The sequence below is a fragment of the Rhamphochromis longiceps genome, linkage group LG13 (genome assembly GCF_057381845.1).
Source record: "Rhamphochromis longiceps isolate RC_006_pf linkage group LG13, R_longiceps_female_GT1.1, whole genome shotgun sequence".
In the NCBI taxonomy this organism is placed as follows: Eukaryota; Metazoa; Chordata; class Actinopteri; order Cichliformes; family Cichlidae; genus Rhamphochromis; species Rhamphochromis longiceps.
This window is the reverse complement of record NC_140569.1, coordinates 39,257,622-39,285,574: the sequence shown is the minus strand read 5'-3', so window position 1 is coordinate 39,285,574 and position 27,953 is coordinate 39,257,622. Positions and strand designations below refer to the sequence as shown.

The following is a 27,953-nucleotide window of genomic DNA, read 5'->3' as shown; positions in this document are numbered from 1 at the left end:
CGGCTCGTAGAGTCGGTGTGCTCCAGCTGAAAGAACACGTGCAAGTCGCGTCTGTCAAACTTTAATAGAAAAGTATTATACCTGTATATACACTACAATATTATTCAATCACTTGTGAGTGGGGCTGATGTTTTCTTGGTCTGGCAGTCATCTGAGGGACTCTCTCAGCTGCTCATATATCCTCTGGTCCTACACAAGGAACACACACACACACACAGTCAGTGCACGTTTGTGGTTTTCACACAGAAACAAAAGTTGAACAGCTCGTCTCCGTTTCTCTGTCACTCACTCAGTCCACACTTATTTTAAACAGTTACCTGAGTAATGATCACATTGACATTCGGTTTGTAGGTTAGTACTGCAGAGTTTTTTGGCATGCAGTGTTCAGCGTGACGAGTCAGACCGGTTCAGGTAGGTTGCGGGACTGTGACTGAGGCCAGTTCAGTCTGCTGTGACAAACACTTCTTATCAGCAGCATGTGGAATGCTGCCAGAGTAATGGACTCTGGCAGCATGAGTTATGGGGAGAGAGAGGAGCGCTGGCAGTCAACTATGAGGTGTGATAAGACTGGCAGCTGCCTCTCCCTGACCTGCTTTTTTTACACACACATTTTATTTCTATCTATCTATATATATATTAGAGGTGGGAATCACCATACATCCCACGATACGATATTATCACAATACTTAACGCACGATACGATATTATTGCAATTTTTTAAAATATTTTGCGATATTCAGATTCTGTACATAAAGGTAAACTTTATCAATATTCATTTTATCTAATATCAAAGTCTCGCACTCAGTTCAGTTTTATTGTTGACAAACTGAACGGTTTGTATTACAGTCTAGTCCAACTTAACTGGATGCAACCATCTGGTACAATTATAGCTATTCTGAACTATGCAATTTATGAAAACTATGCAGCCCCTGAAGAATTTGAAAGTAAATTAAAACAAAATATAATTTTACATTAAATAAAAAAGTTTTAAACTTAATTAAAATAAAACATGTCTTAAAGTTAAACACATTTGGGGAGTGAAGGAATGTCAGGATTGTTGCTCAGAAAAGGATCAACATGCTCTGAAGTCAGAGCACAAAAACTTTTTTTGTAACAAAATATCGATTTCTGCTGTCCCTGTATCGATACAAAATATCACGATACTACACAGTACGTACCTACATACAGGCAAATTTCATATAAATAAAAATCACAGGCCACATGGTGTTGTTGATATGTATTGACTCTAAGACCTAATCACTTAAAAAAACATATATCATGGTATGTTAACCTTTTGTCACCACTGTACTTGCAGGACACGTCTGAGAATTTGGATCCATCTAGATCCTGATTGAAAATACATTCCCAAAATGTGACCATGCTTTATTACCTTTGTGGACACAGACGGTCGGACCTTCCCGAAGGCATCCTCAAAGTTGTGCTTGCTCACTCTGATGTCAGCAGCAGAGCCAGACGAATGTGTGTGGCCTGTGTGGAGCGTAGAGGCGAACAGAATGGACATGCATGAGTGTAATTAGCTAGTTTCAGTGCAACTGTGAATCGTGTTTTACTTTTTGATAGCACAACAATCGTTAGCTGTACTAAAGAGGAAACAGAAATCAATAGAAAGAAGAGGGAATACAGGTGCTATGATTGTTTCTTCTTTACGTTTATAAATCACTAAAAATAATCTTCAGTGAAAACCCAGGTAGGTCTCGGTTGCACCTCGTAGGCCAGCTTATTGTTGTTATTTGAGTTGGAATATGAAAGTTTGATATACTGCATACAGTGTTCTCTTGTATATGTTATTGTAGGGTCAATATTAAAGCGCTTTGAGGCGACTGTTGCTGTGATTTGGTGTAATATTAACAAAACTGAACTGAATTAAACTGAGTCCATGCACTAACTAGACCGTAACGTGCTAAAGTAAAGTGAAACCATGGGAATGTGTTTGGTGACTACCTGCAGACCCACAGGAGGACTACAGCTGTGGAGCTAAACACTGTGCAGGCATGCAGAGGACGAGTTCAGTTACCAGGAGATGCAGCCGAGGAAGGCTGGGACTTCAGGTAGGTCCTCAGGGCATTAAGAGACGCCTCCCTCACCAATGCAGTCAGGTCAGCTCCACTACGTCAAAACACACACACACCTTTAGTGTGGATCAGATTTCACTCTTTTCAGTGCTGTTTATGTGTCAGTGCAGTTTGAACACTGCAAGCTAGAACAGAAGGCTTTGCAGCCACACTGCTGCTCCACGGCTCAAACCTACCTGAAGCCATCGCAGCGCTTATCTCGTGCAATCTCTTCAAGGCTGACATCCTGCTCCAGCTGAGGTCTGGTCCCCCCCTAAACATGGAGCAGTGAAGTTGATCAACAGCTTTTCTATAATGTCCTTAATCAGCAGTATGTGGCAGGATATTTTCAGTGTCAGCTAGATTTTAAAATACAGTCATCAGTGCACCAACATAACTGTTTAATGTGTTTGTTTCCCCTTTGTTCTCTATTTGATAGTATACAATATATAATGCACACTTTTTCATTTCATCTGAATAGAAACAGTCCATTTCCTACTTTAGTGATTGTATGCAGGATGGTATGGCGGTCTGCTGGTGGTGGCAGACCCACATACAAGGTTTTATCCAGACGGCCTGGTCTCAGTACAGCAGGGTCGATGATATCTGGTGATAAAACAGAACATTGTAACAGTAAAAACCTGCCATTTCAAATCATTTAAAGAAGAATGTGCTCAAAGTATTCTTTTTAACCTAAATCCGCTTCCTGTTCCATGCATCTAACTTCCCAAATTCTACAGACACTTTAACTTTGTCATCAGTAAATGTCCTCAGCAAAACCCATTTTCAGTCTCCAGTTACTCTATATGAGCAAAAGTCCTCGGCCACACCTGTTACTCTTTGGATTTAGTAGTTTTCAGTCCCATTGTGTAGAGTCCAGTCATGCAGCTGCCTTTACAAGCCTTTGTGAAAGAATGGGTTATTCTCAATGAAATAAGGTGGCACTGTAATACTGTAAGATTTTCTCTCTCCTCGATATTCCACATTCAGCTGACATCTAGTGGAAGCAACAGCATTGCTTAAACATACTGAAAAACAGAAGCAACTCAAAGTGGTGGACACGTACGGCGGTGCACAGCGCTCTGCCGAGCTCCTTTAGTTTAAACATCAACACACAAACAGTGAACCAGGAGCTTCACAGCCTGGGTTTCCATGGCCAAGCAGCTCCTTGAGGCGTGCTGTTATGGTAATACGTCTCCATACCTGGTCTGTTAGTGGCAGCCATGATGAAGACCTGCCGTCGACTCTCCAAGCCGTCCATCTCTGTAAGCAGCTGGTTGACGACCCGCACACTGGCTCCTGACTGAACACAAACAAAGACAGTTCACGCCTGCTGTGGGGGGGCGGTTGTTTTTTTAGATTTTCTCCCCCTTTCTCTTCCTGCCTCTCAGTGCTGGCATTGGCATGTTGCACATTGTGAGATTATTCTGTTATTATATGTTATCTTATATATGTAGTTAAAGTAGTTGAATTATGATAACAGCTGTAGGTCATATATTATCCTTTAGTTTAGATGGTGTGCTGTGTATGTAGTCTAGTTCTCATTATACTTTTGAGTTAACAGAACATATTCACTAGGGGTGCAACGATATTCGTATCGATATTGAACCGTTCGATACAGTGCTTTCGGTTCGGTACGCATATGTATCGAACAATACAACATTTGTAATTTATTTTATCAACTTTCCTTCTGACGATGCTGTCTGTGTTGAGCGCTCAGTGAATCTGCGTTCGACTACTCTGCCTAGGGTCGACAGTGCAGCCTAGGCGGAGTAGTCGAACGCAGATTCACTGAGCGCTCAACACAGACAGCATAGTCAGAAGGAAGAGCGCAGGGCAAGCTAGCAAGACAGAAGTTAAGCTCTCCTTGCAACATGGACCTCCCCCACCCTCATTCAGATCTGGCGTTTGGAACTATTTTGGTTTTCATGTGACGTATGACCCTGAAGGTAAGCGAGTCATGGACTAAAGTAAAACAGTATGTTGGATGTGCCATGCAATGCTCAATTACATGGGTGGGAACTAGTGTGTTAGCGCAGTTAGCTCGTTAACGTGTTGGCCGTCTAGCCCCATGCACGGGGCGATCGGCGGTAGCTCGTTAACGGAGATTTGCCGTGTTGTGGCGTTAAGGTCATTTCAACGAGATTAACCTGAAAGCACTAGTGGAACACAACGAATATGACTGCACATTTACGCCGACATCATCCTAGTGCAAAGACAAGTGGAAGCAGAAAAAAAACAAGCAAGCATGCTACTAACTTTAGCCGAGTCATTTAGACAGCTGTTAGCACATGATTCTCCTTATGCTGCTGAGAATATAGCCCAGAAGAAGCGGATAGTATAGCTTTTATTTTGGAAAGAGCCATTTCTCTGTAATAAACTCTCTTTTCCAAAGATGAGTGATTCCTCAATCAGATACAGGGCTCGCAATATCGCTAGCCCGACGTCCCGGAGCTAGCGATTTTTTCAGTCGGGCTACCAAAATCGATCTCTGCCCTGCCCGTCGGGCTATTGTAGGAAGGAAAAATATATGTCAATGCTTTTGCATTCTTTCAGAAATGTAGCTGGGTAATTATGTCATTGGCATCGGTGAGCCACTGTCAATATGTGACATATTGAAGTCGCGTTTGAATTTGCGCTTGTTTTTTTGCTTTCACTTTGCAATCGTGCGAACTGTGTATAGAGAGCGACAGCACTGATCTGTGAGTGATGATAATTTGTGCACCAATTCCTCTGACATCGTCTTATTAATCGTTAGCTTACTATGCAAACATGACAAGTGAAATCTCCCGCAGCAAGCTTAAACATGTGAGAGGTTGATCGCGCAGAGAATCGCTGAGCTTATGTGAGTGCATGTAAAAGCATTTCAGTTCTGCTGAGCCAAATAAGACAGGTCAGGGTGAAGAAGTGACAGCCAAAGAAAAGCTTACCACAAAACGGAGAAGTTATGACAAATCAGACTATAAGGCAAAAAGAAAGTGCAGCTTTATGGTTTCATGGACAAAAGAATTTCTGTGGCTGCAATATGACGAGCTAAATAACCAGGGCTGCACATAAGTGGTCCGCAGGTGCGCATTCGCTGTCAAAATAAAAAACACGCACAAGGGTTAGGGTTAAATTTAAAAACTGTACTTTTGAGTTAAAATATATATTTATAATTTTAATAAATGACAAATTAAAAAGGCATGAACATTTTTTTGTATCGAAAAAATATCGAACCGTGACACCAAAGTATCGAACCGAACCGTGAATTTTGTGTATCGTTGCACCCCTAATATTCACTTATTAGTTCATTAGATAAGTGTGCATCACTCTGTATCCTTGATCTGCTGGGAATGTGTTACACTGTTTTCTTGACATGCTTTATTGTTGAATCATAAAAAGAAGGTTGTAAGCAGGAGACTCTGTGTATAAGACAGGGGAGATGGACCACATTCCAGACCCCCACCTTACAGAGAGCAGAAAGACAGGGAGCCGAGGTCATAACTTAGGCGCCGTATGAGAGAAAGAATGTGAATGTTTGGGCTTTTACGACTAGGTGGGGGCCACTAGCGGCTATAAGAAGCTTAGTAGCCCGTCACCAGTTTGAGACTTGCGGTGACCCTCTTCAGGCATGTCTCCCCATCATGATGGTCCTTATGCTCTTAAGTGTTGAATTGTATGGAAATAAAGTATTGTTGATTGAGCATAAATACACCGAGTACTGTCCTTCCTTCAGCCCAAAGATTCAAAGAATTGGGAGATTTCAACAACATGCACATGTGAATAATAACAGAAATTCATAGATAAATACATAAAAGGGAAGATGAGCCCACAGAGGTATTAAAAACGAAGTGCTTGTCCTGCTTGGTGCAGCGTTTGATACTGTCAACCACGGTATGTTACTACAGAGAGACACACTGGCTGTGAAAGGAAATGGCCTGCATTGGTTTGAATAACATCTGACAGATATGTAAATGGGGAGTCTTCTTAACCACAAGTCATGGAGTTCCACAGGGCTTTGTGTGTCTAATGGGAACATACAGTTTAAATGAAATCACACTTTCCTGACATGCTAACATTATGATCTTACCTCGTGGCCTGAGCGGCGTGGACACAGTGCGTCGATCTCGTCAAAGAAGATCACACAAGGAGCAGAGTTGCGTCCTCTTTGGAAGACCTGTCTGACAGCCCGCTCGCTCTCTCCCACATACTGCAAACACAGAGCACAAGTCAGCTCTGAGGTCGACACAGACGGTCGACTTTTATTCAGCACAATTATAAAGAAATCAACAGAAATGAGAATCCAGATATGCAGATAATATGCAGGCATGTGTGGCTGGTGGTTCGGGACAAACCCTCAGAGGCATGTTTCTTGGCTCTGCTACGACTCTCCAAAACAATGCAGCAATGCACAGGCTGAGGCCAGCACAGCAGCATGCTCTCCAGCTCAGTGACTTACCATGTTGAGCAGCTCTGGTCCTTTGACAGAGATGAAGTTGAGGCCTGACTCGTTGGCTACGGCCTGCCAGGAAAGAGAATAGAAGCATTCAGTGAGGCACGCTGAGAAAATGAGCAGCATGACAGAGCCAAGTTAGCCATAGGCCTTATGCTAAGTTAAGTGTGTTTGTCCAGTCTCCACAGAGACGTGTGACTGATACTGACAGTGACCCTACTTCATCCTCAGAAAGAGACCGAATGTCCTGATTTACTTCATATTAAAGTTACATATAAAATAAATAAATGATAATCGATTTGGTTTGAACATGTTTAAAATTCATCACTCAGATTTTCATAACTATGCTGTGCTATGAAAACAGATGATGCTCGTGTATGTGTCGGTGGGCGGGACAACCTTGGCCAGCAGGGTTTTTCCACATCCTGGAGGTCCAGCCAGCAGCACCCCAGACGGAGCGCTCAGCCCCAGAGCTCTGAACTGCTCTGGAGAACGCACTGGAGCCTGCAGGGCACACACGGCTGTGTTATCTGTGCTAACACTGATCAGAGACGAGTGAGGCTGAACCAGCTCAAACACAGGTAACGTGTGAGAGAACAGAGGACAGTAGTATAATAAAAGACAATAAAATAAAAGGGTCATGGCTTATTCTGAAATCCATGTGTTTACCAGTATAGCCATGGTGAGCTCCTCTCGGACATCCTGCAGCGCTCCCACATCTTCCCAGGTGACATCAGGCACTGTGGCAAATCCTTCCCTCTTAGCTGAGGGCTGCACACTAGCCAGAGAGAGCTGGAAATCTGACATGAGAATGGACAAGCCAGCCAGCTTCTCCTCTGATAGGGTCTCTGTGCTCTTCAGCAGGCACAGCACGCTCCACAGCTCCCCCTGCTGGACGCAGCACATAACACGTCAGGGCAACGCAGAGGCAGGAAATCCCGTCGAGTCGTTTTGCATTCAAATGCAGCACAACAGAGTGAGTGTGGCATCTCCACAAAAACAGGGCAGCGACGCGTACACGTGCTGTGGTTGAAGCAGCACCAACATATTTAACAGCCTGCCACACTGAAGGTGTGTCTGCTGTGTGATATGAGCCATACAGATCTGTGTGCGCCGCTCGCCTCAGTTTGGCTCTAATCTATGTCAAGTTCAAACTTCTTAAGTGAGTATTTCTGTAAAACATGCAAAGATCTGTGTTCGTGCTCTGAGAACAGCAGTTCTGTTAGCCCGAGTCATCCAAACATGAGCAGTAACGACAGCTTTAACAGCACCTGCAGGCATCTCTCACTCTGATCTCATATACTAACACTGACAAGAGCTCATAAGAAAAACAAATAAGCAGCAAGTCTGTAGTCCTCATTATTTAAGAACGATCATCGTGCTGAGTAACGTTTGAGACCGTCCCGGAGCTCCTCGTACCTGCTGATGATTCTGTCCCGGCTCCTCCTGAGGCACGGGGTTGGCGTCGGTCGCTTGTTGTTGTTCTGACGTGACGTCTGTCAAAGCTAACGGTTCTTTAGCAGACGTCTGGCTTTGGCTGTGCGGAGGCCCCCTCGTTTCCAGCAGCACCCTGTTTACAGCACTCATGGCAGCTTCGCGGCACAAAGCCATGAGGTCAGCACCCACGTAGCCTGGGGTGAGTCGGGCCAGCTGCTGGTAATCAAAGTCCTCTGGCAGCTTCAGCTTTCGACATAACGTCCTCAAGATCCTGGGAGAGTAACAAACACGTTCAAACTGTGTACTCGTGAGCCGAGCGAGAGACTGCTGTGGTAAATACCCAAAAGTGTCAACAATCCCTGCTCCACAAACGGGCACGGTGCTGATCGTCCACCTGCCCAACACTTTGCTTTAGGTCTCAGCATCCTCTGAGCATCTCATCGCCATCTGTGATGGACATGTTATTCAAATCACGACCCCTTCCTTCAGTATCACCTCATCTTTCTGCCACAGAACTGGAGTTCGTGGTGTGATTCAGTTCTGCTCTGCTTTCCACAGAGGTCGCACGTATGCTTCCCTGTTTTTTCAGGACGATACAGGTCAGCATACGCAGCGTATTAAGGAAACCTTGCTTCACATTCCTGCTCTGTTGTTAGCTAATATCGATCAGGCTGCCTGTGATGTGTTCACGTCACTGTTAGATCCCTGACACTGCCTCTGTCACCTCTATTTTCTTTTACTTGGAACCCAAAGTGACCCAAGTGTTTCCCAATAACAGAGAGAACCTCGAGTAGGGAAGGTGCTGTTCCTTTAATTTCTCACCCATTCCCGCCCTGATGGCCTTTGGCTACCAGTCAAGAAAGTACAAAAGGTAAACGTGAAATGTTGACACGAAGCACAACTGAAACACCAATTTGTCCGTCTAGTTGTGTGTAGCTGACCTGAGACGTGCCGCTTCATCTGGAATACCCATGCAGATCTCTCTGTCGAAGCGGCCGGCTCTGCGGAGGGCGGGGTCCAGGGAGTCTGGTCTGTTGGTGGCACCGACGACCAGGAGCTGAGCCGGAACTGCCAGACTATTCAGATCTGTCAGGCAGAGTGCAAAAAAACGTGACGGCGCTGGCGAAAGCCGAGGTGTGGTGTTAATGAACACGAGCGTTCCGGTGCGACGAGCCTGATAAGTGCTTATGTTTGTGAGTCTGCTTGTATTTCCACAAGAGAATTGCATGTCATACCATCCATGCAGGTTAGCAGCTGGGCTACAATCCTCCTCTCCATATCTTTAGAGGCCACCTCTCTTTTAGGGGTGATGGCATCTATCTCATCTATGAAGAGGATACACGGAGCTGAACTCTGCAAGGGAGGAAGAGAAACTACATTCGCTTTACATTGTTACAGTCACGCCACAGGTCTCATGCTTATTCATGCACCGCCTTGATCTCTATACAAGTTTTTAACCACATTCAAAGAGGACTTTCTCTGACACCATAACACGTCTGCACCCGTGAGCCTGCAGCTCCATCAAACCATCTAAACTTAGAGCATTGCTGCGGCTTTGAGGATCAGCTGCGTTCGACTGCCTGTCAATCACCAGCACGCTGCTAAAATAAGGTGCGGGCTCAGGAGCGAGCCGGACACTTCTGGAACGATTGGAAGTAAAAGTGGAAAAAAAGCAGTATTAACCACAGCGAGGTCAAACAGCTCCCTGAGCTTCTGTTCAGACTCCCCGGACACTCCGGACACCAGCTCTGGAGCAGAAACCTTCAACATGGGCAGGTGCATCTCCTGAAACACACAATCACAGCTTATTTAAGTGCACAACACCTTCATGGACGTCACCCATACTCAGACCCTGTTAGAGAAGTAGCAGCACTTTGTTGCCAAAACGTGATGAAACCAGGCTGAAAGGATGCCGAGGTGCATCTCTATATATGAATTGTCCAGCACTCACCCCAGCCACAGCCTGGGCCAGCAGGGTCTTTCCACAACCAGGTGGTCCATGCAGCAGAAAGCCCCTCGGAGGAACCATTCCCAGCTGCTGGTACACCTCTGGGTGTCGCATGTGTATGAGCAGCTTACACACTTCCTGCAGCAATGTTTTTTATAGAAATGAGTGAACACCAGCTGGACAATTTCATGTGCAGTCAACACATTCTTCATTTACGCCGTGCTGTGTTACAGCAATGCACTTTAATCAAAGAAGCTAATGTAGCTACAGACAAGGCAGCAAGGACGACGGTACTAACCACTAACGTCTCTTCATTTCCTCCAACATCTTCAAACTTCAAAGTGGGGTAGTGCAGCTCGGGCGACTTTGCTAAAGAATCATTCATAGAGAAAATGACTGCAAAGAAACAGACGCTGACAACCACTGCAGTGAAGTCTTATACTAACAGACGTATTGGAACTGAAGTGAAACACATGCCTTATTTATAGAATTAGAAATAAGGGGTCAAAAATGTTTGCATGCAAGTTTTTCTGCAAGGCTGAAAATGTTGTGGGGGGTGGAGCTGAACCCTTTTAAAGAGGAGCCAGATATCGTCTGAGACGTACCTTAGCTCCCACCCACTGCACGAGGTGCATGCTCAGTGAGGCACGGCGATTACCCATAATGCATCTCTGAACAGCACAGCAAATTATTCCCGCCTGTGGATGCCTCTCTTTACAATCGCTCCATCTAATGCACAGGAAGCACTGCAGTAGCTGTATGATCGCACTGACAAACTACACAAAGCGGTACCTTTCTTGTTGAGCGTGTGTGTCTCTGTGGTTTCAGGACTTCTTTCAGCAGTCTTTCTCCTTTTTTTGGACTTCTTGTGAGACCTGTCCCCCTCCAGAATGGACACGTCAGTCTGTTTGTGACAGGCGAGGAGGCCATGTAACGTGAACATAGGACATAAATACTGATCAAAATACCGTCTCTTTTTGCATATGTGTCACAGTTACATGTTTCATGTCATCAAATGTTAATATGACACAACTGTGGACTTCATCTATTAATGGGGAAAAGCTAGCCAAGTCTACCGTGGCCTGTGTGAGGAAGTAATTGCCCCCCTCATGAAACGCTGCGTCCAACCACAGTTCAGCTTCGCCACACGCAGGCTTACTGTCAGACATGCTCAAGAAATCAGCTACATGTTAGGTGATTTCTTATCAAGTCCTTTATTTGAGAAAATGAAGTAAACTAAAAGAGCTAAAAAAAGGAACACGTCATTATGATCTAAAGAACCTGCTGGAAGACAAAACACTGCCGTGTCTGGAAAGGATGGATACCGAGCCGTTTCTAAGGCTGGGACTCCAGAAAACCAGGAAACAAGGGGAAGAAAACTGTGGAGAGCTGAAGGTGAAAACCATTGCTGACCAAAACAACACAAAGACTGGAAGCTTGAGTCACGTTACATATGAGAGCAAACTAACACAGCATTTCATACCAGCAGTCAGACACAGTGGTGCTGCTTCAAGCCTGGATAGTCCATAGATTTGTCTCTCTACCAGAAAATCTTGAAGGAGAATGTCAGGCCATCAGTTTATGACCCGACAAGAGCACTCGGGTTACGCAGCAGGAAAATAACCCAACACACGGCATCAAGTGCACCTCTGACTGGCTCAAAGAAGCAACGAACAAAGTCGGGCCTAAATCTGATTGAGATGCTTTGGCATGGACAGTGCTCCAGTGTGGCTGAACTTGGGTCAAAGTGGGGCAAAGCTTCACCACAGAGATGTGAAAGACTCACTGCCAGTGCTTGATGGCAGTTCTTGCAGCCAAGGGTTAGTTTTAGGGGCAATTACTTTCCCACACATGGCCAGGTAGGTCTGGATAACGTCTTTCCCTCAATGGATGAAACAAACATTTCAAATGTGTAACTCAGGTTATCTTTGATATTAACATTTATTTGGTGATTGAAACCTTCAAGTGGGACAAATATGTAAACAACCGAAGGAAGGTTAGTGATTCTGGCTGCTCCCAGTCTGTAAGTTCCACACCAGTGCCAAATTGCTCTCTGATGGAGTATGAATGTACTTCCATACAGAAAGAAAAAGGTGAAGGAGGCATGTTGTCTAAAGTGCTCAGGTAGAGACAAAAGCACTATAAAAGAAGCAGTGCCGTTCAACAGCTTCTTGTCCGTGACCCATTTTCTCACCACCTTTGATTGCACACTTCACTTTTGAGCCACAGTGACCGTCTCAGTGTCACTATGATATCATGTATGTATTTATCCATTTCCATATCCAAACGGTCTTCACTCCTGTGGAGACCTGTTGCTTCGTCCTTGGACCTCAGACACTATTATTAATTTTTTCCTCGTTTCTTGCCTTGGCCACTGCTTTCTCCGCTTCACTTGGAGGTAAACGCGTTTCCTTCAAGAGGAAAATTGGAGCTAGTGCCCGTGAACTGTATGAGACTGTTTAGAACTAATGGCCTTGTGCAATTCTGATTCACTCACACGTGATGGTGAGAACAAAATAGGCCAGAATCACCTTTCATACATGCAGCAGTGATTTTGCATGCAAACTCATTTTTTGCGCAGGGTAAGAACAATTCCACGTGAATGTGAGTAAATCAGGCCCAACGTCCTTTGGGCAGAGGACAACAAAGAGCGGCAAACACAGCATATCAGCACAGAGTACAATGGCAGAGCTGCCACACCTTGATAAATGGTATCCAAGTAATACTTTTTTACTCCATTTGAGAACTCAAAGCACTTTCTAGTATGATCCTCATTCACATACCTTTTCTATACTTAAGCACTTCAATATAACATTCCCATTTCAGTGAATGCACTGGTGCAACTGAGAATTCAGTGAGGACTAGGGCTGCCACGATTTGTCGACTAGTCACGATTACGTCGACTATCAAAATCGTCGACGACTGATTTAATAGTCGACGCGTCGTTTGAAGCTTTGTAAGATCACAAAAGACGCAGGAATAAGTGGCAGGATTTAAGAGTGTAATAACGGACTGAAACAGAAGATGGCAGCATTGCATGTACAAGGATGTCAGCTACCGTTAAACCCCGAAGAAGAAGAAGAAGCAGCTGTGTCCCAGAATTCATAGCGCGGCCCAGCGCAGTTTCCAACAATGGCGGAAGCTAGTTAGTTTTAATGTTACTCTTATTATTCTTTCTGGGTCACAAAATAAACGTTTAACATATTTTCAGGCGAGAATGTAGCTGTGTAAACCTCAAATATCTGCTCAGTTTATCAGGACACCGCATATTTTCAAAAGCGCTCCGACGTTTTCGGAGACATCTGTTACCCACTGGCTCGTTAGTGAGCCGGGGGCTAGGTCACTAGCGCCGTGAGAACATCGGACTCCCCGCAAATCGTTTTCAAACCCACCGCCGTCTTTCACTACTCAGGTTAAACATGATATATGAGTCACTTAGATAAATTAAAAATGTTATTGTTTGGCTTTTTTTTTAGTATTTTATTTGTTCCTGAGTAAATCAGTTTGTCTGAGATTAAAGTTATAGTTTTTACACAGCTGAATAAACATCAAGCAGACAGCTGATTATCAGAAGTGTGAGATGCTGGAGAATTTACTCCGGTGTCCTGTTATATTTTAGATAGCAAGGAGTTTATTAAACTTCACCGAAACAATCTGCAAATTTCATTAAAATTTAATAAACTATCATCTTGTCTTTATTTTTAGTTAGCACCTTAAAAGCTTAAAGCTGTAAGCTAATGATAGTTATATGAGCAGATGCTGCTGGTGCAATAAGCTGTACGTTTTACGTCCAATGGATGATGATCTGATTAGTCGACTAATCGCAAAAATAATCGGTGACTAGTCGACTATCAAAATGATCGTTTGTGGCAGCCCTAGTGAGGACCAAGAACACTTCCAGACTGGGGAGCCGGGGATGAACCCAGTCGGAGCTGGACCTCAGCCTGATTGAAATGCTGTGGCGGGACCTTAAGAGAAATGTGCATAAATGATAGTTTGCTGCCTGCAAACCTCCATGGACCGGGGGTGGCTGTGGCAGAGCAGATCAGCTACTGACTGGAAGGTTGGTGGTTCGATTCCTGGCTTCCCCAGTCTGCATGCCAAATACCTTTGGGCAAAATATTAACCCCAAATTGCTCTCCGATGCGTCCATCGGAGTGTGAATGTGTGTGAATGTTTATTAGTTGCACTTGTGTTTAGAAGTGCTTGAATGTGGCGTGTTGTATAGAGCGCTTTGAGTACTCCGGGAGAGTAAAGCGCTACATAAGAATCAGTCCATTTGCCATGGACTGAAGCGGAGTGGTTCAAAACTCCTCCACAGTGATGTGAGGGACTGAAATCATGCAGAGAAAGCTGACAGGCACAACCAGCACTTTTCTTATTGAAGCCAAACAACTTGCAATACTGACTGTGATGCAATTCCAAGCACCAAAGAGCACAACCACATCACATCTTAATGATTATCACACGACGCTTACTAGGGTTCATCTGTGCAGACATGTTAGTTACAGACATTTACTGGTTGTTTGGTCGGGTCGTCACAAAGGTCGATGATGGTGCTGCTCTTCTCGGGAGCTCTATCAATAAACCAGCCTCCTTTGGAGACCAGGGTCACTGAAGCCGAAGGCGGAGCAGTGGCTGTGCTGCGAGGACTGCTGGTAGCAGCGTTCCCTTTCCGGTACAGAGACGACAGAGAGCTGTTCATTTGGTTTGTGGGCTGTGACAGGGAGAAAAAGGTCATTAGCAAATTAGTGCTAAACCACACACGCACGCACACACACGCGCACGCACGCACACGCTGCCCCAAGAAGTTGATTCTGTTCATCTGGATGTTTTCGTCACTCATCAGGTGACGTCTTCAGTCTCAGCTGAACATTCGCACGGTGACTAACAACGGGCTGTGAGCTCAACTTCTTCATCATTAACATGTAAATCATGACCACTGACCATCGAACTATTGTTTCCTCTGCCTCCATAATGACATCTCAATAAAATCCAGGGTGTTCTGGATGTGGTGTTCAGAGCTGCAGCAGGTTGAGGATCGAAGCCAGAAACTTTGAGATGTTATAGGTGACAGAGTTACAGTCGGTCTTAAAGGTGCACCCTGTTAATGTGTCTTTGGTAAACCATTCAGCCTTGGTGCAGCTTGCGGTCAACAGCATCGTCTTGTTCTAACTGCTTCAGTCTATCCACTTCCTGGGTCTTCTTTCAGGGGCTCATAAGTATTTCTCATGATAGTCTTTCTGGTTGGTGCACCTACGCTTGACAGGATGCATGATACTGTTGTTGTCATTACTAAGGGATGCGAGTGCCTTCCTTTCCTCCATGCAGATGTTGGATGCTGGGCGCTTTGCATTGCTGGGACAAGTTGAAGCTTTTGTCCGCAGCAGCTCTGCTTTGCCTCGGCGTCACAACAAAGTTTTCGCAGCTTTTGCGAGGATGTTTTTCTCCACTTTTTGCTACTCTCATCGAGAAGATCTCTGTCGGATCTCTTTTAATTTTAGCATGTCAAATCTGTCTCACCCGTTCACTGAGCAGCTGGTTCTGGGGCATTTTTGTTGCTGGGAAGCCTTAAATGAAGATTGCATTTGCAGACTTTTAGGAGTAATCCTGCTTTGTCTGCATCTGAATCTCAGGTGCAGCCATCAGTCGTGCTGTTTGCTCGTGCACATGTGCTAGCTTTAGGCAGTCCTTGCTAAAGTCGGTTAAAATTCTGTTCAGAGAAAAGAATCAACTTTTTGGGATTTCCTTACCTGGATGACTGAGCATCCACACACACACACACACACGCATCACTAATTAGTGCTTACAATGTTCTCATTACTGTCAGAAGCCTCCTCTGAGCTGCTGCTACCACTCTCGTCACTGTAAACACAGATTTAGAGCACATCAATTACACATTTAAAGAGCAGAAGAACAGCAGAGGACACAACAAGCAGAGGGCCTCACCCAGTGTCACGGTGGCTGTGCTTGGCTCTCTTAGCCAGGTGTTTGCTCTCCAGCTCGTTCAGCCCAGAATCCTTAATGACTGCTTCATACACTAGAAAAGCCATACATGTCAAACTGAGTGCACAATCATTAGGCTGTAACAGACACACACAAGCTGCAGAGGTCATCTGGGCTTTTGTCATATTGCTGCACGACAAGACTTCCTGTGATGGAAAACCTGAATGATCCTGCCTGTTTTTCATTAAAAAGGTTCAACATGATCATCCTTAACCAGCCTGCTGCTACAGTGGAATCATTCATCCTTCTTGTTCAATATCAATCGAGATGTGTCCAAACAGCAGAACCACACAGACCGTGCTCTCTTACCTTTCTCTACCTGGATCCTGAACGCCGTCTTGTTTCTTCTGCCATAGTCCATCCTAAAGACACAATAACTTCATGTCACCAGGACCAAAGCGGTGGAAGCACCTAAGGCCGACACGGACTCAGATTTATGTGCATTTTCAATTCTATCCCAGCCGTCCTTCACCTCATGCATGTAAAAGGAATGTAATTAAAAAGTGGTGAAGCTAATTAATATAACGGACTACCAGACACAGGAAAGACAACTGATTCACGCTTTCTGTGACAATAAACAATGGACTAATGATCAGATGTTTCTTCACTGATTTTCTCAACCCAAAGACGGAGTTTCCAGAGTCTTTGTACACCTTGTTCTGCTCTCCTCAGTGAGCTCAGTGGTGTGAAAGAGGAGGTACAACCCCTTTCAGTAGTAAGGTTTTCAGGCCATGATAAAAACAAAAAACAATCTGGTCTTTACCAAGTCTGAAAATGAAATAAAGAACCACATGTCATATTTCTTTTTAACAAAAATGAAGCCCGATGCAGCGAATAGGAAAAAAGCACGGCGTAACACTCTGACAGGGACGAGGGAGGTCAGCAGCAGCCAGGTGCTGATGAGCTGATCAGTGTGAACACAGCAGCACTCAGGTGTGTGTTAACACAATGCCAAGGTGGAAGGACATCAGCAATGATCTGCTGCCCATCGGTCTGACACAGGTTACAGGGTCATTTCAAACACATGCCTGCAAACCTCAGAGAACAGAACTTCATCCACAATGATGACAGAATGATGGAGAACACCTTTACTTCAGCTTATTGCTGCTGAAGGAACTCCAACAAGCTCCTTATGAGCACTGACCCCACTCTAAGACCCACTAAGGACCAGATTTGTCGAACTGACAAGTCCAGTGACCGTATGTGTCACTGTTATCAGTGTCTGTGAAAATGTGCTCATAAATTTCAGATATTAGCCAACCTCACAGATGCAGGTCTGCAGTGTGATGCATTAAAACCATGTCAGCCACTCAAGCATTAAAATAGAGCCGATTTAACACAGACAAAGAAGAGTCAACATGCAGGGCTTTTACACCACCACATATCTTCACTGGAACCAGCCGTGCAGATCTCAGCTTTGTGGAACAAGCTCGAGTGTCTTATTTGAGCCAGGACAGATGACTCGCCTGTACAGTTTCTGAAGGTCCAGGGCCATGGCTGACAGATCCACATATTCACTGCTGCTGGAGCCCAGATACTGAAAACACAGTTCAACATTCATGTAACCAAAGTGGTGGACACAAGGAAAATCACCAGGAAACATCATGAAATCCACTCGCTGGCATTATATTTATGGAACATCAATAGTTTTGACAGCTCGATGATGGCCACACAGTGTGAAGCAGTGCCAGGGTCTCTCTCACACACACACACACACACACACACACAGCAGATGCTCAAAGAACTCATGCAACACAAATGATGACATCATTGGTTTCAGTAACATGTAATCTGATTACTTTGTACTGGTCTTGGTCGCACTGGTGACTGAGGAGAGACACGTACCTGCTCAACTCTTTGTCTGAGGCGACCGTCCTGCCACCCGCCGCCGCGGCCCTTCATGCCTTCTCCGCGCCTGCTGCAGGACACACCCTCAGCTTTAGTAACCATGGTAACCACAGCGTCATTTTACACACCTTTTACAACAGAAAAGCACTGTGTCCAGCTTTCTGTGACAACTTACAACCACTGTCCCCACGGCGCCTTTACTAGCCTCGTATTAAACTATGATACATCACATTTGCACCGAACTTCAAAGTCTTCATGTTATTGTTTTTCCAAGCCCGCTCAGCCCCTCACTGCGCCACTAATAACACCGGTGTTATTCATTGCTTTCTGTTAGGAGCATCATTTCTCCAATTTCTTTATTTGGACAATTTTCTACACAGTTTGCAGCAGAAATCAGATTTTTCACTCAGCAGCAAACAAAAGCTCTGGGACAGACGGTGGCCTGGCTCTTATTGTTTCTTTCCTTCACCATCTTCAAGCATCCCAGAAGGAACTCCTGTTCATCTGCAAGTGCCGTTTCATCTCATCTCTATGATTTCTTCAGCACATCCAGGTGATCAGAAGCGACTCTGTGACAGCGGCATTCATCAGGCAGGGACGGCTAGAAAACAAGAGCTGTGAGTGTGGGCACAGCTGTACGGCCACTCGCGTGTTTTTAAGCACCCACGTATGAAAGAGGCACAGACTCAAGCGTAGCGGACCAAACAAAAGTCTAAACGGCTCCTGCAAAAACGTGACTCACGATCAAAGTAGTGGAGGGCGCTCCTGTTCGCGGGCTTTAAAGGGTGGATGTCCGGCTTGTATCAGCTGGACGGCATTAAAACACAACCCCGTCACCACGCGGTTTCTCACGCGTGGCTTTTACAGGCACGGGGAAACAGCCTTACCACCAACACGAGTGCGACACACAGTTATCCCGGAAACGAAAATGATCACATCCGGGTGATTATTTTCAAAATAAAACAGCCTTTCTTGAGATTTGGGAAACATCAGAACACACCGGTACGTTTTGCGATGTAGTTTGAAAAGCTCGAAATATGAATTTGTCATAAAGAAAATGAGTTGACCGTTACTTCAGCACTCCCGACACCGAACACGTCCTTGTATCAGTGAGAAGCAGCAGTCCAAACCGCGTGGTTCCTGGCCCCGGGGAAGCTGTAGTGTGAGACAGTAGTCGGCGGGCACGGTGGCTCCCAGTCTGCCGCTCTGTGCCGCACACGGCGTGAGGAGGAGCCGCTGTCGCTTTCACTTCCTCGTCGTGCTGTCGGACTGCCACACTTCCTCGTTAGTCCGAGGTGGTGGGGCTCGTCGCTGTGGCGGTCATGAAGGACGGTACCGGAGCAGGAGGGCCGGCTCCTTCCCGCGGGGACGTGTACGCGGACTATGTCAAGTGTTACCTGGAGGAGCGGGCAGAGGTCGGGCCGTGCCGCGACCCCCAGCTGCAGAAGAGGGCGGCTCAGTATCTACTGAGCGAGGCGGAGACCGGCGGGACTTTCACAATGTTCCCCTTTTACCAGGCTGTGACTGAGCGCTGTGAGGCTCAGAGCGACTTCAGGAAACACCTGTCCGCCTTCATCAGAGCCTCAGAAGTGCTGGAAACTCTGTGCGTCAACCTGTTCCTGCAGCCATGGAAGAAGGAAATCAGGACACTAAAGGTCAGAAGACGCGCCGCGTTTCCCGCACAGCGGCTCTGTACAGGAGTACACTTGATACTCGTTTGACATGTTACACTGTGACTGCAGATGTCATTCAGCTGAACCACACCGTGTCACAACATCTGCTTGTGTAGCAGTGAGTGGACACACAACAGCCCAGTGACGCTTATCTTTTTTCTGCTCACAGCTGTGTCAGGCCAAACGGAAGTGATCACTGAGCCTGTGTACTAACAGATGAACCGTGTTTGTGTTTTCTTTCTCTTTCAGACATTTACGGCTCCATTTGTTTACTGTCTTGAGCCAGTTTTCAGCAATTCCACCATACAGTCTGTCCTGGCCTCCATTGGTTATGTGCCTCATACAGACCCCAAACAATGGTAAGAACCAGCGCAAGAGTGACGCACCAACTGTAGACATTAATCCACAAGGTCGCAGCCTTGCACAGCTCTTTGTCAGGACAAACGTAGACTCCTTAGGGTGGCTGTGACTCAGGAGGTAGAGCGGGTTAAATGGACGCGATCCCAAAGCTGTGTGTGTGTGAATATTCCACTGGTGCTCAGGTCTGAATGTGTGACCGAGTGAGGCTTGTAGTAGAGAGCAGTTTGAGTGCTCAGAATAGAAAAGTCCAGCTCATTTACCACTTTAATTCCACACGTGGACACGTAACAAGCGACACCTGGTGACACAACGTGTATACAAAGCTTTCCAAAAATTCCCCAAGAATGTTTTCATGTGTCAAGACACTCAGCTTGTTCATATATCATATGTGTCCCTCTCAGAATAAATGACTCCAAAACACAGCAGGCAGTCTGATTTTTTTCTTTTTAATATATTTTTATATGACAGCTGGGATAGGCTCCAGCGCCCCGCGACCCTGAAAAGGATGAGCGGAAGCGAATGGATGGATATTTTTTTATAAATATATTTTATTTTATTGACCTCCAGCACACGCCTTGGTCAGCCGAGGTTCTTTGACTTGACTTTCATAGGATCACTTTTCTTACAAAGGTTCCTGAGACCAAGTAAAAACCCGAGTTCAGATTTTACACACTATCTGTACCTAAGTGCTTTCTATCTAAGATTTGCACTGTGATGGATGCATCAGAGCCCAACCTGCAGTATCTTGCCCAAGAATAATTGGCAGACAGGTATCAACCTTGCGATTAGCAGACTCTACCCGCACAGCTGCAGCCACCTCAGTCGTCTGTGGTTCTGCTCTCCTCATCACTTTGTCTCTGTTCTGTTTGATGCATTTCAGTGAGTACAGGCTCAGTGAGGATGTTAATGCAGACAAAGCCATGCTCGTTGGTTTTGAGCTGCTCTTGGCCAGAGTGGAATGTAACCACTTCCTGGAACTTCAGGAGGATCAGCTGAGACCACAGGTATGACCATGTTTCATGTTAGTAATCGTCTCATCAGTTACGTTACAGTATATCACATCGATTGTTTTTTAAGCCACTGTGGTAAGTTAGTAGGGCTGAGCAGCTGTACTCAGCTTGTAGAGTAGATAATCGAACCTGTCTCCTCCAGTCCACCTGCTGAAACATCCTCGGGCAAGATACTGAAGTTCAAGTTGTGCACAGACTCACAGAGACTATAATAAATCCCTGATGTGAGCGCTGTCTCTGCGCTTACACTGATGGCTCATTGATTATAAAAGCACTTGTTAAAAAGAAAAATAACTAACATCTAACTAAGATTTCAACGTTTGTAAACACATGAATTCTGTGAACAGGGGTGTCCGTCAGCTGGTTCAGCTGCAGCAGGAAGGCGGAGTCAGGGAGAAACTCCGAATTTGTTAAAGAAAACCTGCCGGCCAGCAGGTTGAGTACCACAGTAACTGTTGCAGAGTTGAGCTTAACTCTTTGTCTCTTCCTCATCTCACAGTTAGCAAACTCTCACTGAGAGTGAAACCTGGTTCCTGGACCCTGCTCCTCTGATCATTCCCCATAAATTATCCCCTTTTTTATTTCCTCCCTTTTTGAAGCTGTGAGTTTAAACGGTGGAACCTTGGAGCCGTGGCATATTCAGTGTGTCACCATGAAATACTAAATGACTGTAACTTTTCATGGTTGCTCAGCTTTGGCACATTTCCATTCTAATATTCAGCAGTGTGAGGAGGAAGTGTCATGTTTTATACTTTGCTCTGAATAAAGTCATGAATCCCAGAATAACAACTGCTGAAAACGGCTCCATGCTGCCAAATACAACCCAATTGTGAAAAGGTTGTGTAGCTGTGTGGAATATAGATGAAACCAGAATCCAGTGATTTGCAAACCTCATAAAGCCAGATTTTATTATTAATAGAACATAGAAACATATAAAGAGAAAATATGAGCCCATTCTGAATTGAATGTGTGCAGAATTCCCCAATGTTGCTGCCTTGCTGCATCTGACCCCTGCTCACCTTAAACAATTCAGGATCTCCTGGGAATTAATACAGAATTCCTACACTAAGTGGCTCTAAAAGAAAAGTAAGCAAAGAAATAATGTAGAGACAAAATCAGAGAAAGGAAAAACAAAGTATACAAAAAATACATTAATTTTTATTATTATTATTATTGTTGAAGCATTATTCAATTCAGTTAAATCAGATTTTTACTCAAACACAGCAGCAAAGTGCTTTGTGCTGTGAGGTAACGAGCATGCAATCAGTACGAGAGGGGGGCAGAATAGAAATCAGTAAAGCATCATGGGAAATCCCTCAGCACAGATCAGGCTGCAGCCTGACACAGGAGTGGCTGTTGGGAGAGGATGTGCAGGTGACACAGACGGCAGGTCAGAGGTCACGCTAGATGGGTTTGGTTTGACCGCCACGTGACGGTGATTGTCTTACTTTACAGGAGTGGCTCGATGTTCTTCAGAGACGAGAGCGAGCTGTGAAACTGACTGAATGCACGCAAAACAGGACGGCAACGGAACAAACGGAGGACGAGGAGGAAAAGAAGACGGAGGAGGATAAAAAAGAGGTAGCTGCTGCTTCCTGAAACCTGCAGCTTTTCCCAGAGCCGGACAAAGTGCTTTACAGAGACCGACTGAAGACACACGATACTGTGTGCATTCATTAAAACAAGTCCCAACAGTTTAAAATAAGCACCCACACGATATTTGATATAAGAGTGACTGACAAAGCTTAATAACTAAACTACATTAGAATCAGCTCAGTTTGCTGTTTATGAATGAAGCTTGCTGAGGGTGCCGGGTGTTACTGTTTGTGCTGGGACACATTCATGCACATCACAGCCAAGCATTTAAATAAGTAGTGTCAGGAATTCTTCACCCGAGGCAGGGTCTCAGTATTAGGCTTCTCCCAGCGTTCAGCACACGCACCGACCCTTCTCTGGTGGTTTTCATGATACTGGCAAGTAAAAATAGCCGAATGTGTGTCTGACAAACATTAACTGGAGCTAAAGTTGAGTTTCTTGCTTCCACCTGTTTGACTTTATTGAATATCTGCAGCTCCACAGGATCGAAGTGTGGAAAAGCTGCTTGTAATGGCAGCGACCTCAATAGCTATTCCTTCTTGCCAACAGAAAGGCCATCTTCAGCAGCTGATGGTAAATCGCAGTCTGCCTGTCTCAGGCCGAGGCAGCGTCCTGTGTGTAACATGCTAGATCCACGCAGTTACACACAGCCATCCTCAGGTCGAGCTCTAAGCGCCATCGCGTTTCTACATTTTGTGTTTTTCTGCTCAACTCCAGCAGCACTGCAGTCGTGTGTCAGTGTTCATGCTGTGGACACCTTAGACTAGAAGCCACACCCAACTATCCCCCCACACCTGCATCACAGTACTGGCACATTTCAAACCACAAACACGTACCGCACACAGCTCTGAACCAGGAGCCTTTAGTTGTGACACATCAGTGCTAATCACTGCTCCACTGTGCTCCCCATGTCTGCTGCCCCTTCAGCCCTCTTATTAAACCTGACCTTACTCTGGAAACCCTCTGGCAGTGCAATGTGGTGTTCCAGCACGGCAAGGCAACTCGGATAGTTCCTTTAAAGACTCGTTCTTTAGCCTGAGATAAAACTGAATCTGTTTTCATCAGTAAACTCAGCAGCATTATTTATGTTACATGAATACAACATGTCGAAGCTGGAACACAGCTGGGAAACAGCTGGACTGATGTCTAACACATGAAGAAAGAACACTGGACCACCATACTGCTGTGGTATGTAGAGCAATAGGTTTAGAGGCCTCTACAAATACCATAGTTTTCAGACCAGAAGGCGCATGGATTATAAGGCACGCTGCCGATGAACGGGTCTGTTTTCATACATAAGGCGAAACAAAATCAGAGAAGTCAAACATTACTCAACTCATTCTTCTTGCTTCCTCCACTTCTGTGCCATTGATTCATTAATGTTGAATTCTCTGGCAGCTGCTCTATTCCCATGTTGTTGCAGTATATTAATGACTAACCTCGTATTGTGGATGGATTATCTCAGTTGTTCTCCTGACTGAAGTTTGGTCCGTGTACAGCATCCTGCCATGCGATTGCATTTGTCTCTAACCATCAGGAGCCTTCACGTTAACTTTTATCGAGTGGAAAAAGGTTAGCGTTCATCCTGCAGCTTCACTGTTTATGTTATGCTAACATAGCTGTGTTGCTAGCGATCCCATAGCACATCATTATATACCAGCTAGCCCAACTTCAGTCAGGGGCGTAATTTCCAGGGGGGTTAGGTTGGTTATGACCCCCCCCCCCCCCCCCCCCAATAATCAGACCCAACCAATATAACCCCCCAATAAAATTATGAATTATCTTGCATAAATAGGCTGTTGATTTTCTTTACTCATTTCAGGTATTACCAGCAAAATAGTTGCATGTTTAATCATTTAGGACAACTCTGTTAAATGTAATAAATCCTGTTTTCATGGACGCCTGGATGTTAACTTAATTGTTACACCTGGTAAAGCAGCAACGCTGATCGTTTTATTAAAGGTGAAAGAATTTAGACAGTTTTCAATGCTCAGTGATGCCACAGTGTTCGTTTGACTTTGGGACCTGAAGAAGACGGAGTTTAGGACCCAGATTACTCCGCAAGGCTACTGACCAGTGTTGGTCAAGTTACTTGAAAAAAGTAATCAGTAACTAATTACTGATTACTTCCCCCCCAAAAGTAATCCCGTTACTTTACTGATTACTTATTTTCAAAAGTAATTAATTACTTAGTTACTTAGTTACTTTTTAAAAACACGATTTACAACCTGAAGAGGTGATAAAGCGATAGATCTTTCAGCCCAATTCTACTTTTTCTGCATAATCCATCATACAAAATGTAATCAAATGGAAAAGTCTCTTTTTAAAACTTGTTTTATTAGTTTTAATCTTTTAACTTTATGCATCAAGCAAACATTAAATTATCTGCAACATTCTCTGACTGGAATAAATTAGTTTAACATTTAAACCTATTTTCTGCACATTCCAGCACATAAAATAAAATATTTTGTGTGTTTACACTCAGTCTTTCAAATAGATGCAAGTAAAACACAGCAGAAAATAAATAAAGTCAAAGACTCAGCGGTCCTGTTGCTCTATTTTCACCTGTAAAGCAGGAGTGGGGTAGGCGGAGGTTTACCCTGGTGCAGGTGTGCCGCGGTCAGTGGAAGAATCCGCGAGTTTCTCTGTGAGTTTCCCATTACGTCGTAGCTACTCGGTGCTTGCTCGGAAGTTTAGGGTTTTTTTCGCTGTAAAAAGAAGTTTTCTTCCCACGCACAGCGGACACTAATGTTTTTGTCACTTTTTATGGAATCAAACTCAAAGTAAGGTCAGTACTTCCACGCTTTAAACGCTGCACGCTCATACTCTCTCTGCACTCGATATGTGATCCATTGTTGATCTGCACACAGCTGTTGTCACCAACGTCGCACTCGCTTACGTCACTGTCATGAGACAGACAAAAATCACGGTTTTAGTAACGCAGTAACGCAGCGTTCCTACGGGAAAGTAACGGTAATCTAATTACTGTTTTTGCAATAGTAATCCCTTACTTTACTCGTTACTTGAAAAAAGTAATCAGATTACAGTAACTGCCCATCTCTGCTCCTGACTACAGTAGTCGTAATGCTGCGACAGTCCATCAAGCAGTGCGGCTTCGTAGCTTAGCAAAGTTGACTAAGATCTTTTTGACAGATTGCTGAGCGCTGTGTAGCAGATAACATCGGTTCGAGGTCAGTAAGCACAACCAGGATTCATACATAAGGCCGATGTTGATTTTAAGTGCGCCTTATAGTGCAGAAAATACTGTAAGCCTAAAATAAGGAAGCCTGTATGTAAGATATTTCAGTGGCATGAACAATTTTTTCTTTTAAAATGCCAATCACATGTTATATTAAAAAAACAGACGCTTTTTAAAATAATGGCTCCATGTGATATCTATATCAACTAAGCTTTTAGCTATCAACCGTGTTGAACACGTGAAGGGGGAGCCTTTAACCCAGTTAAGAAAGCAGCGTGTAGTGATGAGGAAGAAACAGACCTGGGGAAAAGGCAGGAAAAACCAAAAAGACAACCGTAAGATCGATGGTTTAAGTCCGCTTTCATATTTTTGGAAAATGAACAGATGCAATGGGCCATCTGCAGTGAAGAGAGGAGTGAGTATCTCAGACACAAGCAGCACAGCGAATGTGTGGGAATGAAAGCACAAAGTTGTTTAAAATGCTTTGAGTGCTCAGCTAGAGCAGAAAGGCGTTTACCAGTCCGTTTAGCTGAAGCTCCTCAGCCCTGAAGGCGCTTCAGACATCTTGCTGACAGTCAGAAGAGCATAAACGAAAGTGTGGTGAACGTTAAGAGGCCAGCCTGTGAGCTAAATGTTATTTATACTGTAAGGTAAAACTACAATGATACAATACTAAATCACCTGTTCTGTTTGCCAGGTACTGTACTTGGACACCAGGCTTGTAACAACCCCCCAGCCTAAGCCTCAGCATTACCACCTCTGCAGTGTAGACCCGTCTATTATGGAGATGCAGAGGACCTACCCTGACCTGGCCATCAGGGGCCGGCCCCTGCTTCCAGACAAGCCCCACAAAGTCTGCAGCAGCACTAAAGCTGTGAGTGCCGCTGACCTGCCCAAGACAGACTGCAGCGAGAATCCCTGCACTGCTGTTGCACCTGTGCTCACTACCAACGACGACAGCAAAGCTCAGCAAAGTTTGGACGGCAGTCGGAGAGGCAGGAACAGTGGAGGGGCAAGCGCTCCAGGGGACACCGGCAGCGACACCCACAGAAGCAGAGTGGATGATGAGCTCAGTGGCCCCAAGGCCATTTCCCTCCACATCACACTCAGAGCAGGAGCCACAGCACAGCCTCCAACACAGCACGACACTGGTAACACACACTCACACACTCAGAATACAACAAAATTTGTCATTTGCTCCAAGGGTGCCCTAACAGCCTCCAGCACTTAACTGACACACGCTGATTTTCACAGGGACACAAGACGAGAGTCCGGTCAAGTCAGAGCTTTCCTCTCTCAGCTCCGTGGATGAGGAGGAGCAGGAGCTGAGAGGGTTGGTGGAGTGGATGGGACAAGTGCAGGAAAATGAACATGAGACAACAAGAAAAGAGGGGGACAACACAAACCAAGACAGGAGGAAACAAATAAGAAAAGCAAACACAGAAACAAAGAAGAGAAGCCTCAGGAAGCCAGTGGTGGGAAAAGCTTCAGCGCTGAGTCATGACGACGGCACACACACGAGCCCGCAACAGTGTGACGCGACAGTGACGAACCAGCAGCCCGCCGAGTGTCAGCCCTCGCCTCCAGCCGACAGTACGGCAGACACCCAGAGGCAGCGGGAAGGAGATCCAGGCGGTTCTGGAGACGAGGACGCTGGCCCAGCAGAGGAGGAGCAGGTGGCGCAGAGCTTTGTTATAGTGGAACAATGCAGAGACTGAAGAGCAGGTGCAAACAAGCTGAGCCGAGGTGTAAGTGTGCTGTGGGAGTGTGAGTGTTCTTCCTTCTCTCACTTTGACCCTGTTCTGCTGTCCAGCTGCAGAGCGCCACACAGATCCAGTCACGTTCATTTGTCAAGATGACGCTTTCATAGTTTCAGTGTATTTGGGCAGCTTTATGCTGGATGCCCTTCCTGACACAACCTCCAAGGCAGTTTTGTCTTCAGCTGGAATTGAACCTGCGACATTTTGATTTGCAAGGGAACGTGTTAACCGCTAAATCATCGGAGGAACTCTGAAGAGCAAAACGTGCGTTACTGCTAGGTGGTTGAGCTAATTAACCAGTATGTTGTGCTATTTACAGCAGCCTCATAATTTGACCCCTCCTCACGAACGGCAGCTTTCTGTCTCTTTCCAACGATGGAAGTATGTTTACAATGATCAAAGATCTTCTTTCCTGCAGATAAAGCACAGATAGTCTTATCATCATTTTTTTATAAAATGTTAAATTGTGATTGTTGTGCCTAAATGACCAAAATCAAAGCTGTATACCTTTGGTATATTATTAAAGCCATATAATGTAATGTAAACTTCTTGAATGCATCAATAAATAATCATGTTTTATTTAAAATAAATGAATAAATTAAAAGAAAA

The 27,953-nt window shown here is 45.1% G+C and overlaps 2 protein-coding genes across 10 annotated transcripts; one reads left to right on the top strand and one right to left on the bottom strand.

Annotated features, from left to right (window-relative positions):
- Window positions 1–45: 45 nt before the first annotated feature.
- Window positions 46–19,092, bottom strand: nvl (nuclear VCP like). Of its 9 annotated transcripts, none has more exons than XM_085427229.1 (24): window positions 18,820–19,092; window positions 17,744–17,813; window positions 17,365–17,435; window positions 16,208–16,260; window positions 15,842–15,932; window positions 15,703–15,757; window positions 14,406–14,609; window positions 10,685–10,796; window positions 10,191–10,261; window positions 9,896–10,030; window positions 9,628–9,729; window positions 9,180–9,297; window positions 8,886–9,030; window positions 7,927–8,215; window positions 7,177–7,398; window positions 6,907–7,011; window positions 6,514–6,576; window positions 6,145–6,264; window positions 3,276–3,375; window positions 2,572–2,678; window positions 2,270–2,346; window positions 2,036–2,127; window positions 1,391–1,488; window positions 46–189 (listed from the first exon to the last, which is right to left on the bottom strand). In XM_085427229.1, the coding sequence occupies exons 2-24, from the start codon at window positions 17,798–17,800 to the stop codon at window positions 148–150; spliced, it is 2,529 nt and encodes an 842-aa protein (XP_085283355.1). In that variant the 5' UTR covers window positions 17,801–17,813; window positions 18,820–19,092; the 3' UTR covers window positions 46–147. The 9 variants fall into 9 exon arrangements, with proteins under 9 accessions (XP_085283355.1, XP_085283354.1, XP_085283356.1 ...); XM_085427228.1 differs by having other exon boundaries at window positions 17,744–17,816; window positions 18,820–19,091; XM_085427230.1 differs by lacking the exon at window positions 18,820–19,092 and adding an exon at window positions 18,489–18,665 and having other exon boundaries at window positions 7,177–7,395; window positions 17,744–17,816.
- On the top strand, window positions 19,069–27,953 carry LOC146656487 (uncharacterized). Its single transcript, XM_085427236.1, has 6 exons — window positions 19,069–19,401; window positions 19,669–19,778; window positions 20,660–20,783; window positions 22,245–22,370; window positions 26,282–26,735; window positions 26,839–27,953. The coding sequence occupies exons 1-6, from the start codon at window positions 19,069–19,071 to the stop codon at window positions 27,300–27,302; spliced, it is 1,611 nt and encodes a 536-aa protein (XP_085283362.1). The 3' UTR covers window positions 27,303–27,953.